The 14,443-nt window shown below is 36.4% G+C and overlaps 1 protein-coding gene and 1 long non-coding RNA gene across 2 annotated transcripts; both read left to right on the top strand.

The window, feature by feature from the left end:
* The first annotated feature begins 825 nt into the window (after window positions 1-825).
* On the top strand, window positions 826-1,403 carry LOC126707610 (uncharacterized). The gene is made up of 2 exons (XR_007648993.1): window positions 826-908; window positions 1,115-1,403. It is a non-coding gene; the product is annotated as an uncharacterized LOC126707610 (long non-coding RNA).
* A 6,602-nt stretch (window positions 1,404-8,005) lies between these two features.
* LOC126716025 (uncharacterized) lies at window positions 8,006-12,799 on the top strand. The gene is made up of 9 exons (XM_050416938.1): window positions 8,006-8,173; window positions 8,266-8,340; window positions 8,476-8,562; window positions 9,205-9,261; window positions 9,993-10,085; window positions 10,940-11,012; window positions 11,162-11,237; window positions 11,461-11,548; window positions 12,199-12,799. Exons 1-9 carry the CDS (start codon window positions 8,123-8,125, stop codon window positions 12,352-12,354), a joined length of 756 nt encoding a protein of 251 aa, XP_050272895.1. The 5' UTR covers window positions 8,006-8,122; the 3' UTR covers window positions 12,355-12,799.
* The last annotated feature ends 1,644 nt before the right edge of the window (window positions 12,800-14,443 follow it).

The following is a 14,443-nucleotide window of genomic DNA, read 5'->3' as shown; positions in this document are numbered from 1 at the left end:
GAAATGTAAAAACCTTGTTAGTATACCACATAGATTCTCCAATGACACTTTAAGCTTGTTGGCCTTTGCTTCTGCTTCATTCATTCTGACTTGTAGCTTTTCCAACAACATCTTCTTCTCTTCTACCTCCTCTATGGATTTTCTAGAAAATACTCCAAGGAATATGTGTGTGTGTCCACACAATAATTAATGGAATTATGACTACTGCTGAACGAACTGAGATTTCTTGATGAAGCTCGTCAACATTCGATGCAGAAGATGCATTTGCTTCAGCACCGTATGCATGAGTGCCAGAAGATGTATCGACCAGGGAAAAATTGAAAAAGACATAAATAATGTAAGTTGGACTTACATTTGATATCCATCTAAAGTGTGAACCTCCTTCAAATTCAGGATCCTTCTCTGAAAAGCAAGTGCTTTTCCCATTTCATAATCTCAAACAAGAACTTGCTTCTCAATATCACCCTGGAAGGTTGATTCCTAGACTTGAAGTTGCTACTTGTCATTTTTATGTCTAAGCAATAAGCATGCAAAATATATCAGAAACTTTTGTAGTACCAAACATGATTGTTACACATAACCTGTCATGTGTTTTCTTCATAGTTTTGTTTGTATATATTTTTTGTTCAATGGTAAAACTAATTAGCTTGCATGAATATACAAATATATGCTGTCTCCATAACCATAAGGACATTGGTAAGCTAGGAGTATTTTGCATTTAAGTACTTTTTGTTTAGTTCATTTTCACTAGCTTAAGTGCTAAAGGTTTAATTCTTGCTTTTTGGTTTCAACTTTCGTATAATTCATTAACGCAACCTTTTTGCAGCTTGGTTTCGTGCTTCTAGCTTTGATATGGGAAGATAAGTTCCCACCTTTCATGCTTCTGATAATCGCAATACTGAATGATGGTATTATTTCAAAGAGCCTCTTGCAAATATTTCTTTCTTTTTTCTATTACTTAGCTGGTATTCTTGGCCTCGTTTTCTTTGTAAAGAAACTAAATAGTTTGCAAAAAATATATAATTAATTAAATTGATAAAGATATGAATGATAGATTTTTGTTTTTTGCATTATATGGGAAATGTGATCAAATTCTGTTTGTGATTTGTATTAGGGACCATCATGATGATTTCAAAGGATCGAGTAAAGCCATCTCCAATGCCTGACAGTTGGAAGTTGAATGAAATATTTGAGACCAACATTGTCATTGCCACCTTATCTTGCTTTGGTTACCGTCTTAAAAGGGTGGATAACTTTCTTTTCCGTGCCATTTCTTAGTGTGATTGCAAATTTTGTATAGAGAGAACAATGTATTGAGATGTGGATATTTAAGCCTTGATTGGCAGGAATTTTATGTTTTGTATAGAGAGAACTATGTACTTGACACATTTTTTATATCAAAAGCTTGTGTCTCATATTATTTGGAGTTAAGATCATTTCACTATATTGTCAAAAGCACTCATTTGGTGTTATGGAGTGGAATAGTTTATTGAATGCAATGCATCTATAGGTTACAATGAGCATAAAAATTTTAAAATTTCATATTCAAAAATAGAGTATATGTGAATTTAAAATGATCAGTCATATGCATGTCATTTATATAACCTAGCAATAATGCTAGCTGGAAGGCATAACAATATAGGAGCCGGTGATTCCAATTAATTGAAGACTGAGTGCGGCCAAAGCTACTTCCATGAGGAGGACCATTTATGAAACGTGTATTTATTATAATTTAGAGTTAATAGTATTGGTTTTAGTATTGGCATTGGGGTTTGGGTAACACAGGAGCTCAATCAATTAAAGTTACAAAGAAAAAACAAAAAAACAAAAAAAAAAATCCCAGTGTTCACATCTACCCCACATAAAAGGAGGCCAAGTAGTTAAAAAAAAAAATTTTACAAAAACATAAACAGAACTTTTTCCCTTAAAAAGTTCTAAAAAGCTCATTTGTACAAAAGAACAACAATTATGAGCTTTAAAAAAAAAATAAATAAAATAAAAATTGACATTCCCAGTAAAAATTGACATTCTATAAGACTCGAGTTCCACTGAGGAACTCGAGTCTATAAGCCTCGAGAACCAAAGAGCATCAATGCTCTGTTTACTCAGAGAGGTCCGAAGGGTTACTCTGTTTTTTCCATTGGAACTCGAGTTTCATAGACTCGAGTTCCAGTGGAACATTTTTTTTTTTTTTGGTTTTGCTCTGTTTACTCCGAGAGGTCCAAGAGGGTTGCTCTGTTTTCCTCTGTTTTTTCCAGTAGAACTCGAGTTTCATAGACTCGAGTTCCATGGAATTTTTTTTTTTTTTTTTTTTTTTGCTCTGTTTTCCTTTGCTCATTCCAGGAATCATTCACTATGGAATTTTTTTTTTCTTTTTTCCTGGTCACGCAAACAAACCAGAAACTGAAACGTGTGCATGCACTTGCTGAGAAACAAAGATAGACAAACTGCGAATGTAATCCATAAACACTCATTCAGAGGCAAAGAAGCTGAGAATGTAAATACACTTACATTACATCAAAACGCGTTCTCAGTACGCACGAAACTATAGAAACTTCTACGCTCTCTGTATAAACATGGTTTTACAATGCAAATGCAGTTACATCGCAGGAAAAGGCATTCTCAATATCAACATTCTAAACATGCCCAACCACGCTTAATTTGTAGTTCTAACCATACTACTCAAATCACAATCTTCATAGACATACATTGAATAGAGATTTACAAGTACATTCAACAAAAACCAAAAAGTTCACATAGAGCCAATACAACGTAGTCACTTTTCCTAACATCGGCTATCCGCACAACAAAAACATCGTCCTTGGAAGCATGCCTAAAAAACGTAGAGTAATCACGTTAGGAGAGAAGATAGTAAACATTAGGTCAACATGGAATGAACAACAAATATTTAACCGATGCATAAGTATTTGCCATCTACCTACCTAGTGTGGAACATGACCTCTTGTGGAAGCGCCACGGGACTGCGGACATTTTCTGCGGTTATGCCCAGAAGCATGACACAGTCCACATGTCTGCTTAGGCTGACTCTCTATCAAATCTGCATCCTCCCTCCACCATCCCGATTCTCGATCCTTATTCCTTACTCCATCCATCTCATTCCTTATTCTCGACTTCACTGGTCGACCTTTGGCCCGCAACAATGCTGGATTAGGCAACCACTTTGACCCTATGGGATCCCTCCACAATGACTGCGACTTAGGAACCACAAATGCATGCTCATAAGTGTTAATGGCATTGTTCAAACCATAACACGGGTGAATATATGTGGTCGAATCAATATGTAAATAGTCACATACTCTAATTGCATATGAACACGGGATCCCTATGTTTTGCCATTTCCCACAACTGCATGTTCTTTCCTGTAACCGAACTTCATAACTATGGTTTCCCCCTCCTACACTACACGTGTTAAGTTGGGTAACTACTTGAAATATCAGCTCTTCATTGCTAAATGGCTTGAGATAGTGTTTCTCAGATTTACGCTTATTCCCATCCCACTTGGAGAAGGCATATTCACTCAATTTCTTACCCTCTGAGAACTCAAAAAGGTATTCTTTACGACGGTCGTGGAAATATTGAACAAGTTTGTTCCAAGTGAACTCAACCAACGCGGCAATAGAAAGGCCCCGTGCACCTTTCAGTACACCATTGAAGCACTCTGATATATTAGTTGTCATTGTCCCAAAACGTCTCCCACCATCATGTGACTGGGTCCACATATCCACAGACTCGCCCATTAGGTATGTGTATGGAAGATAATCTTGATTCTTTTCCTTGCCATCCTTCCCCGTCAACTTCTTCTTATTTCTAATGGCCTCAATTTCCGCCTGCTTAATGGTCTCCATTATGGTATAAAATTTCACTGCCTGACTAGCATATTCGGCTTTCAACGCCGCTGACTTTAGAGTCGAGTTCTGAAAATGTGTGTTAAAGTTGCTAGCAACATGTCGAAGGCAGTATCTATGAAATACCAGTGGTCTTCCATCATCCCTTCTAGGCCAGTTTGCAATGGCTTTTTTGATACCGAGATGTCGGTCAGAAATTATGCAAATGCCTTCGTTAGGTATCACGCGGCCAATCGCATCTCTGAGGCATTGTAAAAACCACCTCTAACTAGACCCTGACTCAGAATCCACAATAGCAAAGGCAAGAGGGAATATCTTGTTGTTAGCGTCGGTTGCCATTGCAACCAACAACTTTCCCTGATATTTACCATACAGATGGATCCCATCAATACTGATAACCGGCTTGCAATATTTGAATCCATCAATGCTTGGACCGAAAGACCAAAACACATAATTCAAAAATACTGTGTCATCTTCACCGGTGGATGTGGTACGATAGAACACCTGGGTAGTCGGATCCTGATCAATATATGCCATTAGCAACTTTTGCAACCTTTGGTAAGACTCTTCCCAATTCTCAAACATCTTCCCAATCGCCTTTTGTTTCGCATCCCATACCTTGTAGTAAGAAGGCTTTTGTCCCTCATATTTCGACTCTATCATAGATCTGAGATGCTTAATTGGGATAGTGTGATCCTCACATAACTTCTTAAGGATGTCATCTGCAATAAATTTACAACTCATCATTTTACCATCATTTCGCACCCCAGTTCGTATACACGTGTAAGGACCCTTGTACACGGTGACCATCCATAGATTGTGGAACTTGGGCTTCATAACTACGCAGACATACCATGTGCATGACTCATCCACGCATTTCGCACAAAGTTTTGTCGTGGTTGACCTACTGATCATAAAATGTTTGTTTTCCTTGAGGGCAAACTTTGTTAATATGCGTTGCACCTCCACTTTATTGGCAAAAGTCAAGCCTTTGCATAAATTCATCCCCTCTCTCCAACTAGACACAAATGGTGTCTCAATATGTGAAAGATCAACCATATTTTCCCAAGTATTTTCGGAAAATAACAAGGCAGGTGGTGAGTACACAGGGATTGTGTCTGTAATGTTTTGGACACTAAGAACATTGTATGCATCAAGTTGACTACCATCCAATGTCTCATCGTCATCAATGTCCCTCTCAAAGTCCCTAAAGTCCCCTTGTTCAATCCTGTCTTCAATCTCATCTCTATCGCCAAAATCTTCACCGTTAATGGCTATATTTTCATCAACATAGTCATCGTCATCGTCATCATCCTCATCCTCGTACTTATCATCATAATCATCATCATCCTCATCCTCATCATCATCATCATCGGCATGAACATCTTCATCGGCATGAACATCATCATGCTCTACATGTGTAAAATACTCATATTGAGCATCTGGAACTGTAACTTGTAAACTTGTTTGTGTTTGTTGGATTTCCTTAATACCAACTTCTACACGTGGCTCCAACTGTATGTACAACTCAATGTCAATTACTTTAGGTATTCTCTCCAACTTGTCAAACATGATCTTCACATGTTTGTCTGCTTCTATCGCCATATACTTGTAATTAATCCGGTGCTTCAGGATTTCATTTGGCATGCGATAAGCAATGTGTATGTTGTGCATGGCAAGGTTCTCACACAACTCTTCCATAACCATCATCTTCAATTCATCAAGGGTCTTCAACCTACGATCAATTTGGGTATAATAGGTCTTTATACCCGGCCCTTCAAATGGCAATCCCTTGTTCGCATTGGCATTCTTCAACGGACCACCGTGGTATATGATTATATTAATTTCAGGCATTGTGAACCTGTTAAAGTCAAGTTACTATGTTAGTTAACAAACATTTTCAAGTTCCCTGATCTAAAAGAAACTTGAAGTAGGTCTTTAACTTTCTAATAAAAAGATGGGGCCGAGAAATTTTTATAAGTTGCTTTTCATCATACATACAAACTGAACAATTTTTCCTACAATTTTGGCTGTAGTATGACTATATTTAACAATTGGACATATACAAATCCATCTATCCTTCCTATATACAAGAGGCTAATTACAGCTGCATGGTATGAGAGGCAAACACATGTAAAGCAAAAGATAATTGCAAACGCAATTTTTTGTAACACATACAAAATTGCAAAAGATAACGGGGGACTAAATAATTGCAAAAGATATATCATATAATTTTGTAACACAAACACAGCCACATTTTTTGGTAACACATACAACCCCCTCCCCCCCCCCCCCCCCCAAACAAAAAAGAATCGAGACCTTTTCAGTATTTCCAACATATTTCATGCTTAAGACATTAGTATCAACTGAAATCCTAGTCAACCATTTTATTAGATTCCAAGACTACCTTTAATAACCACATCAGAGTGGACCTTTTAGCCTAATGAACACACGATACACACTCATTACAAATTAAATCTGCTTCAACATTGTGACTGTTCTCAACAAAAGCCCCTTCGATAATGAATAAGAGAACCTCTGCTATTATGTATAGACCACTTTCATAATGATTCCATGAAAAGTCGTTACAAGATTAAAGTCCATAATATTTTGTTCACACATACACATCTATATTAACCTGTACTACAAGTACATAGCATATTTTCTAACATTTTATCAAAAAGAAGTAAAAAGAGGTTATTATTGAACAAAACGGAAGATACCAGAACCTTGATTACCTTAAATATGCTATTTAATGCTATTGGACAAATATGTACTTCTTACATGCTTGAAAGTAGGTTAACATTCTACTTAAGAGGAATTTCCAATATGCTAAGGCTGGCAGCATGTTTAACCCATTAATCAAATACAAAGAACCATCTGGTAGAAAACTACAACTAATACCCATGGACTGAAAGACACTGAGAACTACTGGAAAGTTTTCTACAATTTAATCAAACACTTTTACTCAACCATTATTTAATTCTAATCCATAAACTCATATTTTTCCGAACATTTTTAAAGCACAAAAAAAAAAAAAAAAAAAAAAAAAAAAAAAACACCCTTGCAATTTACATATATATCTACTCATCTGCAAATTTTGCAAGCATGGAAATCCAATGAAAGTTATTAATTTGTAATATGAGCTTATATATCTTACATATGTTGGTAAGTCAAAAGCCCAAAATCCTTACAAATAAATAAATTCCGTTACAGCTCAGAATAAATCAGATAACAAAACTCAAAACACATAAATTAACGCAGCGTTTGGCAGCACAGAATGGGAACATGAATTGTGATAAGAAGTCAATAAAAAGATTTAAAGACACTAAGAACCATTGATAAATCCAGCTTAGTGGCAAAACCCATACACAACTAATTCCCAACTACAATAACAATCAAATCAAAAAACCCATACTTGAAATATGAAATTGTTGAGAGGGAAGAGCAGTGAGAGAGGCAATGTGGTGAGTGAGAGTGAGAGTGAGAGGTGTGAGAGTTAGTGAGGCTGAGTGTATGGGTGAGAGTTGAGGATGCTCTGTTTTTGGGGTGAGAGTTTAGTGAGGCTGAGTGTGGACTGAATAATATAGTCCCAGGAGAACGCGTTAGTAATATATTATACTACTATCTATTTTTGAGTATGGACAGAACGGGTTAGTAAATAGTTCCAGGAGAACTCGAGTCTATAAGACTCGAGTTCTGTTCAAAATTTATTAAAAATGATGTTTGCTTAATTAAATCTTGAGTCTTATAGACTCGGTTTGTGCCAGGCAAAACTCGAGTCTCTAAGACTCGAGATCTGTTGAAAATTTCCTAATTCCTGTAATCCAATCTCGAGTTTTAAAGGCTTGGTTTTTACCCTGTAAAATCGAGTCTTAAAGACTCGAGATCTGCGTGGCAATTTTTGCCACCTCAACAGTTCAGAACAAATGCAAAGCGAGTCTTTTTAAGTTGAATCTCGAGTTTCAATAACTCGAGATGTTAGTTTTCTTAATTCTTTCAAAACGTTCCTAACTTACTATTTTGAATCACTGAAGACATCTGTTATGCACAATACCTCCTAGTTTTAGGCTGTCCACTGTTTAGGTCCTCACACACAACTTGCCGTGTTCAAACTTCAAAGAACAAAATTCCCTGCACTCTTCTTTCTTCCTTATGCTCTCACACCCCCACCACCCCAATTTCTGATCACTGATTGATTCTTAAACCACAAAAATAAAACACAGTCGCGGCGGCTTTTCTCTAAAAAGTGTACAATGGAAGACAAACCCACCAGTTCACCAACAAGTTTTGTCGACCAGTCAGTCGTAAGTGCATCTTCTCTTTCTCTCTATAACCTTCTCACCAGTTACAAATAGTGACCCAATTAACCAATTTTATTCTTTGGTGGGTGCTTTAGGTACCAGGCGATGTCGTTCTCGATCTCTCAAACATGACTAACCAAACCTTAAAACTCGGTGGTGGTCTCCGACAGGTCTGTTCTTTGCCTAAGGTTTTTTTTTTTTTTTTTTTTACTTGAATGAGATAGAGAATTCAAATGGGTAAAATTTATTGTTTTTTATTCTTCCTATAAAATTTTGATAGGCATTCATCATGGGTAAATTTCTAGGATTGTGATGCTATTTCTGTCATGAAGGCTGGGAAGCTCAGGTTCTCAAAGCCAAACAAATATTGGGTTGAAAGCCCCCAGAAAAGGGTGAGTGTTGTATTATACTGTATGCTGAGTTTCAACAAAATAAGTGAATCTTTTTTCCTTACTTGATATGTAACAAGCTTTGATTTTTACATGTCCTAGTGTATTGTTACCTTATTATGATTCTTAATGTTGTGTAAGCTTTTTTTTTTTTTTTTTTGATAATTCGATAGCCAGATACCTTACCTATTGTGTATTTTTCATTCTGATGGTACTTGGAATTGCAATTTATTCTAGTAGGCATTAGTCTAGCCATCTAGGATGCACAGACATTGAAAAATTATACCATGATACGGCAGATAAGACACCATTACGACACGGGTATGACATCCCAAATAAAGTGTCTATGAAGTTGAGACTAATTTTGAATTGTTTTAGGTTATGTGCTCACTGGTGATTGTTACAACCCTGTATTCAAAATGGATAGTTTTCTTTTTTATGTGGTATACTTCAGTGGTGTTTTGATTGTTTCAATTAGATTGGGTGACATTGATCTCTAGAGTGTTCATATTGCTTTAGTTCCTTCACGTACTAATCAAAAAAAAAAAAAAAAATGTTGTAGTTTCTTTACTTGGCTTTCAAATAGTTTCTATTTTTCTTATTTTTCCTCTTCATTTAATGTTGTGAATTTGTTATTTTGTATAGTATGTGCCTCATGCAGGAGATTCTGTTCTTGGAACTGTGGTGGACTCTAAAGCGGATGTAAGAAATTTTACTTGATTACATCATTGACTTTGGTATTATTGATCCTCCATTGCTAGTAGAAACTTCTTCCTATTTTAGCTTTGTTGCTTTTAAAATCAGAGCAGCCATTTTGTCCCTTAATTGTTACGGTCTATGTACCCTAGTTTATTTATGAATTTCTTGAAATTATAGCAGTTGTTCTTAACTCTGTAGAGATTGAATTCCCTTTCTGAGGACTTAAAAAAGTTACTCGTAGTGTCTGTCTACCTATGAATCTATGTATGTTTTTAAAAAATAAAAATTGTGCTGTGTGTGTGCTGCAAGTTGGACATCCCAACCTTGATGATGATATATATTGCTGTATTTTTAGAAAGGGGGTACCATTGTTGAGGTGGAGATTTTAATGGATCTGAATTTTAGAATGAATGAATGAATATATATATATATATATATATATATATATAGATAGATAGATAGATAGATAGACAGATAGACACAACAACAACAAAGCCTTAGTCCCTAAAATTTGGGGTTGGGTATGGATCCTATTAGCTAGGGTTGGCCACAATTTGAAGTATGCTTCCAAGTTCCAAGTGAATACTCTCTCTTTATGTAATTCACTGGTGTTTTGCATTGAATTTCTTTATAATACCTTTCTTGGACATAAAATTACCCATTGTCAAAAAGTTTTATGTGTTTTTATGAACTTTAGAACAACTTTCTATGATCTTTTTGTCCATCACTTGCAGAACTTTCTTGTGGACATAAAAGGACCTGGATTGGCATTTTTGCCTGTGCTTGCATTTAAAGGAGGAACTAGAAGAAACATACCAAAGTTTGAGGTGTGTGAAAGTCTAAGGTGATGGTTATATGTTAATTGCAAAGACAAGGTTGTCCATTCTTTAGTTTAATTATGGATACATCATGTACCCATGCATCATCATATGCATATTGCCTGGGAAGTCAATTCGTTTTGTTCTCCTACATCTTATATTATTTTTCTTTAGATTGTAACACATAGGGGGAGAAGGATGAGAGGTATTCTAAACTCAAAGTTGCTACTTCTAGGTCTTTCTTAAGAGAAAGAAAACCAATATTTCTCACTCATACCACTGAAGGCAACCTGAATAGTGGTCTTGATTTTGCTGCCAATGAGCTCTAGTTTTACACGTCTCTTGACTATTGGAAACATGGTTCCACTTCTTGTGGTATTGCCCCTTTGATTTCACAGAATCCTTTTTCCAACAGATAAGATTGTTGAAGCTGTAAACTAGATATGGCTTCTACATCTTATACTTGCTAGATTCATTTCTTTTAACACTATCCTGGTTCCTTCTAAAATGAAATTAATCTTCTTAATTTTGAAATTAAAGGAAAAAGCTACACTTTTCTTCTGAATTGTATTTGGTAATAAGTTAATGGCATGAACAGTTTTTTTCCTTGTTTGACTGCTGTAAGAGCTAGCTGTACACCATAGTCAGTTCTTTGTTGTGGATTAAAAGATATACTCTTTAAAAAATTTTAAATTAAAAAAAAAAATTTAAGAAAGGTGATTGTAGCATTGAAATCATTGACAGATTCTACTCTAATATTTCTGTCTCTTGATTTTTGCGAAGTGGAAAATGATGATTGACTTATATCAATTATTTGTTTGCTTCTGCAATATTTTTCTTCTTGTTAATGTGATGTGCTGCAGATAGGTACTTTGCTCTATGTTCGGGTCGTGAAGGCAAACCCTGGCATGAATCCTGAGTTGTCATGCACTGAGGGTTGGTTTCTAATTATTTATTTATTTTGTTTGATGTACCCCCACATATATCTTTCGTGTTTCTGACTTTTATTAGTTTCCAAGGTTCCTTGTTTTTGATTTTTTGGGCCATCTCTTGACCTTTTCATTACCTTGTTTTGTATTATACAGCCAGTGGGAAAGCGGCAGAATTTGGCCAACTTAAAGATGGCTACATGTTTGAATCTTCAACTGGTCTGTCAAGAATGTGAGAATTTTTCTCCCCCTTTAATTCATATTTGACATTTGATATTTGACAGATCTTTTTAAAATATAGATATGTGCCTGAACTCATGGTAACTATATAGATCTATTGCCCCCCTCCTTTTGATGGGAAAACGTAACTTATGCACCCCACTATATAGCATAGTTATAAAGCTTGAGATTTTATCTATGCTATAATGATACATTGATACATCTCTTGTCTCTAGGCTCCTGAGCTCACCATGTCCAGTTCTCGATGCTTTGGGGAAGAAGCTTTCCTTTGAGACAGCAGTTGGCTTAAATGGCCGTTTTTGGGTATACATCCTGTTCTTGAGGCCCTCCTATTTGTAGTTGGGTTAGACAGTCACCAGTTTCCAATTTTTTTAGTCTATGAGATTATGACCTTCTCTTGATATGGGCTTGAGGCCCCTGTAAGGACTACACAAACACTGTTTGGAAAACTTACATTTTAAACCTTATAGGTTCGTGGGTGTATCAAATTAAACCCCGAGGTTTGGAATGGTGATAAATTGAAGCCTTACCCTATATTAAAACCCCAAACACAATGTCGTTACACTTAAATGGGTTAACGTTTAATTTGTTACACCCCTGAAATATAAGGTTTAAAATGTAATTTTTCCAAACTGTTTTATGTTGCAACCATGTTGCCTGAAAATTAATAACCTTTATTAAGGACACTTCCTAATATTATTCTTTTAATTAAGTTTGTACCTAGTGCTTCAAACTCTCACTTTTGTGGTGTTTGGGAGAGGTAATTTATTAAACGGTCTTACCTCCAATTTTTGTGTGGAGAAACAGTTTTTTGGACTAGAACCGTAATTTATCACTTTCAGCGAGAGGCACTTGGGGGTAAAGTTTGAACCACAGACATTGGAGACCACAGATGGTGCCACTATAACTGAGCTATCTTGATACTATTCTTATAATATCTTATTGAATTGCAGGTCAATGCCTCCTCTCCATCTACCGTCATAGTTGTTGCTAATGCAATTATGAACTCGGAATCTTTGAGTGGGGTGCAGCAGAGAATTATGGTGGAGAAACTGATTCAGAATTTAAAGCTATCAAGTCAGTACTCCTGTACATTTATGATTTCTTAACCAATATATTTATTTGCTTCTGGTTCTGGAGTAATTTTCTCTTATGAATATGAAACAAACTAATTTACTGTTTCTTTGCTGCGTGATACTGAAAGAAGTGAATGCTATAAACATTATAGCTGTCACATTTACCCATTGTGTTTTACATGGGAGGAGCATGGTCACGCGGTGTTACAAAGGCAACAAAATGAACAAATTCTTCTATCAAGCATCAAAGACGACAAAGTTTCTGCACAAGATGATCCTCAAATAATCAATCATATGTGCAGGCCTTCCTGCCCATTCTGCATTGTCACAGATTCCCATCATGAAATGAGTCTGCCAATAACATTGTAGTTTTTATTTTTTGTTTCTCTTTAGAACTTGGAAGCTGTATTAAAATTTTCTGTTTTATGTTTTATCTGTAGAATAGGGGAAGGGAGTTAACATTGTAATTTTCAACTTAAAGCAAAATTTATTTTTAAGAATTATAAGTTATTCCTCCAAACCATGTTGAAAACTTGAAATAGTTCATTAAGTTGGGAGGGGGGGGGGGGGGGGGGGGGGGGAGGGGGGGTGTCTCAAAAGCCCAGGGGTGGACTGGATTTTTTTTTTGGGTAACAAATATGAAGTATTTTCTATTATAAGGCCCTAAAGAATAATCTGTAAGACTAAACAAGTAACTACCCACTGCTTAAGTTCTATTTGGGGCTCACATGCTTAAATGGCGTAATAAACAGGCTTAAGCCAGATATAAACTTGGTTAGTATTGTTCCGAATGGGAGCTAATTGAAGGATTGTGCAAAGTAGACTGAAATACAAAAATTATAATAGGGAAGGGGCACTTATTAGAAGTTTGTGGGGCTTCATAAATGTTAGAGGGCAGTGTTTCTTTCACACAATGTGCTTTAAATGTAAACATGAGCACATTTTCAGTTTATAAAAATACAATGTGTATGAATACTATGTGCCTGTTTGAATTCAGCGGAAACAAATACAGTGTGTATGAATACTATGTGCCCGTTTGGATTAAGCAAAAACAAATACAGTGTGTATGGGCTGCGTTTTCTGATTTTTTTTTTTTTTTCTTCCCAGCCGCATTATTTGACCAAGTCAACTATGAACAGTACACTTTCACTTTTCAGCAACTTTTTCATTAAAAATGGATCTCACAATACTATTCACACATTTAAAAATTATTTTGCTACCGTGTTTTTAGTTTCAATTTTTAGTTTCAGCAAAAATAAGCTCAATCCAAACGAACCTTATGAGTGAGTTTTTCTCCAAAATTTGAGATTCACAATCCTACTATAGGCTCTTGAGCATAGGATGTACTTTCTTGTCAAAAGGTCAAATACAACTATTTGTGTCACTGCGCCATTTTTATTCAACGCTTCCGTAGGTCCGACACTTATGGGACCAACCTGTTATGAGAATTGAGATTTTACAAGACGTAAGAGCATCCACAGCAGTGGAGCTATAATGCTATAATGCTAAAATTTAGCTCCACAAACACAAAAACCTTGCTGCAGCAGTGGAGCTAAATCTAAAAAATTTAGCTCCATTGCTACAGTGCACATCTATAAATAGATGTGCACTGTTCATCACATCTAAAAGAAAAAAATATTATTATATTAAATTTCTCTCTCTTCTTTTATTAAAAAAATATTTTTTCCTTTTTCTTTCTTTTCTCTCTCTCTCTCCGGTGTCACTTCTTTCTTCCTCTTTCTTCATCTTCCAGTCCTCCATTTTAATCAAACCACCCTCTCTGCTCAGTCCTCCGAAGCCCAGCGCCGACCACTCCTCACTGCCCAGCGCCGATCGCCGATCGAAGCCCAGCCCAACGTCGACCACTTCTCAGCACCGATCGCTGATCGAAGCCCAGCCCAGCACCGACCACTCCTCGCTGCCCAGCGCCGATCGCCGATCGCCGATCGAAGCCCAACCCAGCGCCCACCTCTACCATCCACTCCTCGCTGCCCAGCAATGATACAAGTCGGCTTATGTTTGTGTTTGTGTTTGTGGCAGTGGGCTTGTGCTTGTTGTGGTTTTTTTTTTTTTTTTTTTTTGCTGTGGACTGCCGGTAGTGGTGGTGGTGGTGGTGGTGTTG

This window comes from Quercus robur, chromosome 2 (genome assembly GCF_932294415.1).
Source record: "Quercus robur chromosome 2, dhQueRobu3.1, whole genome shotgun sequence".
In the NCBI taxonomy this organism is placed as follows: domain Eukaryota; kingdom Viridiplantae; phylum Streptophyta; class Magnoliopsida; order Fagales; family Fagaceae; genus Quercus; species Quercus robur.
The sequence above is the reverse complement of the archived record's forward strand: the minus strand, read 5'-3'. Positions and strand labels throughout refer to the sequence as shown.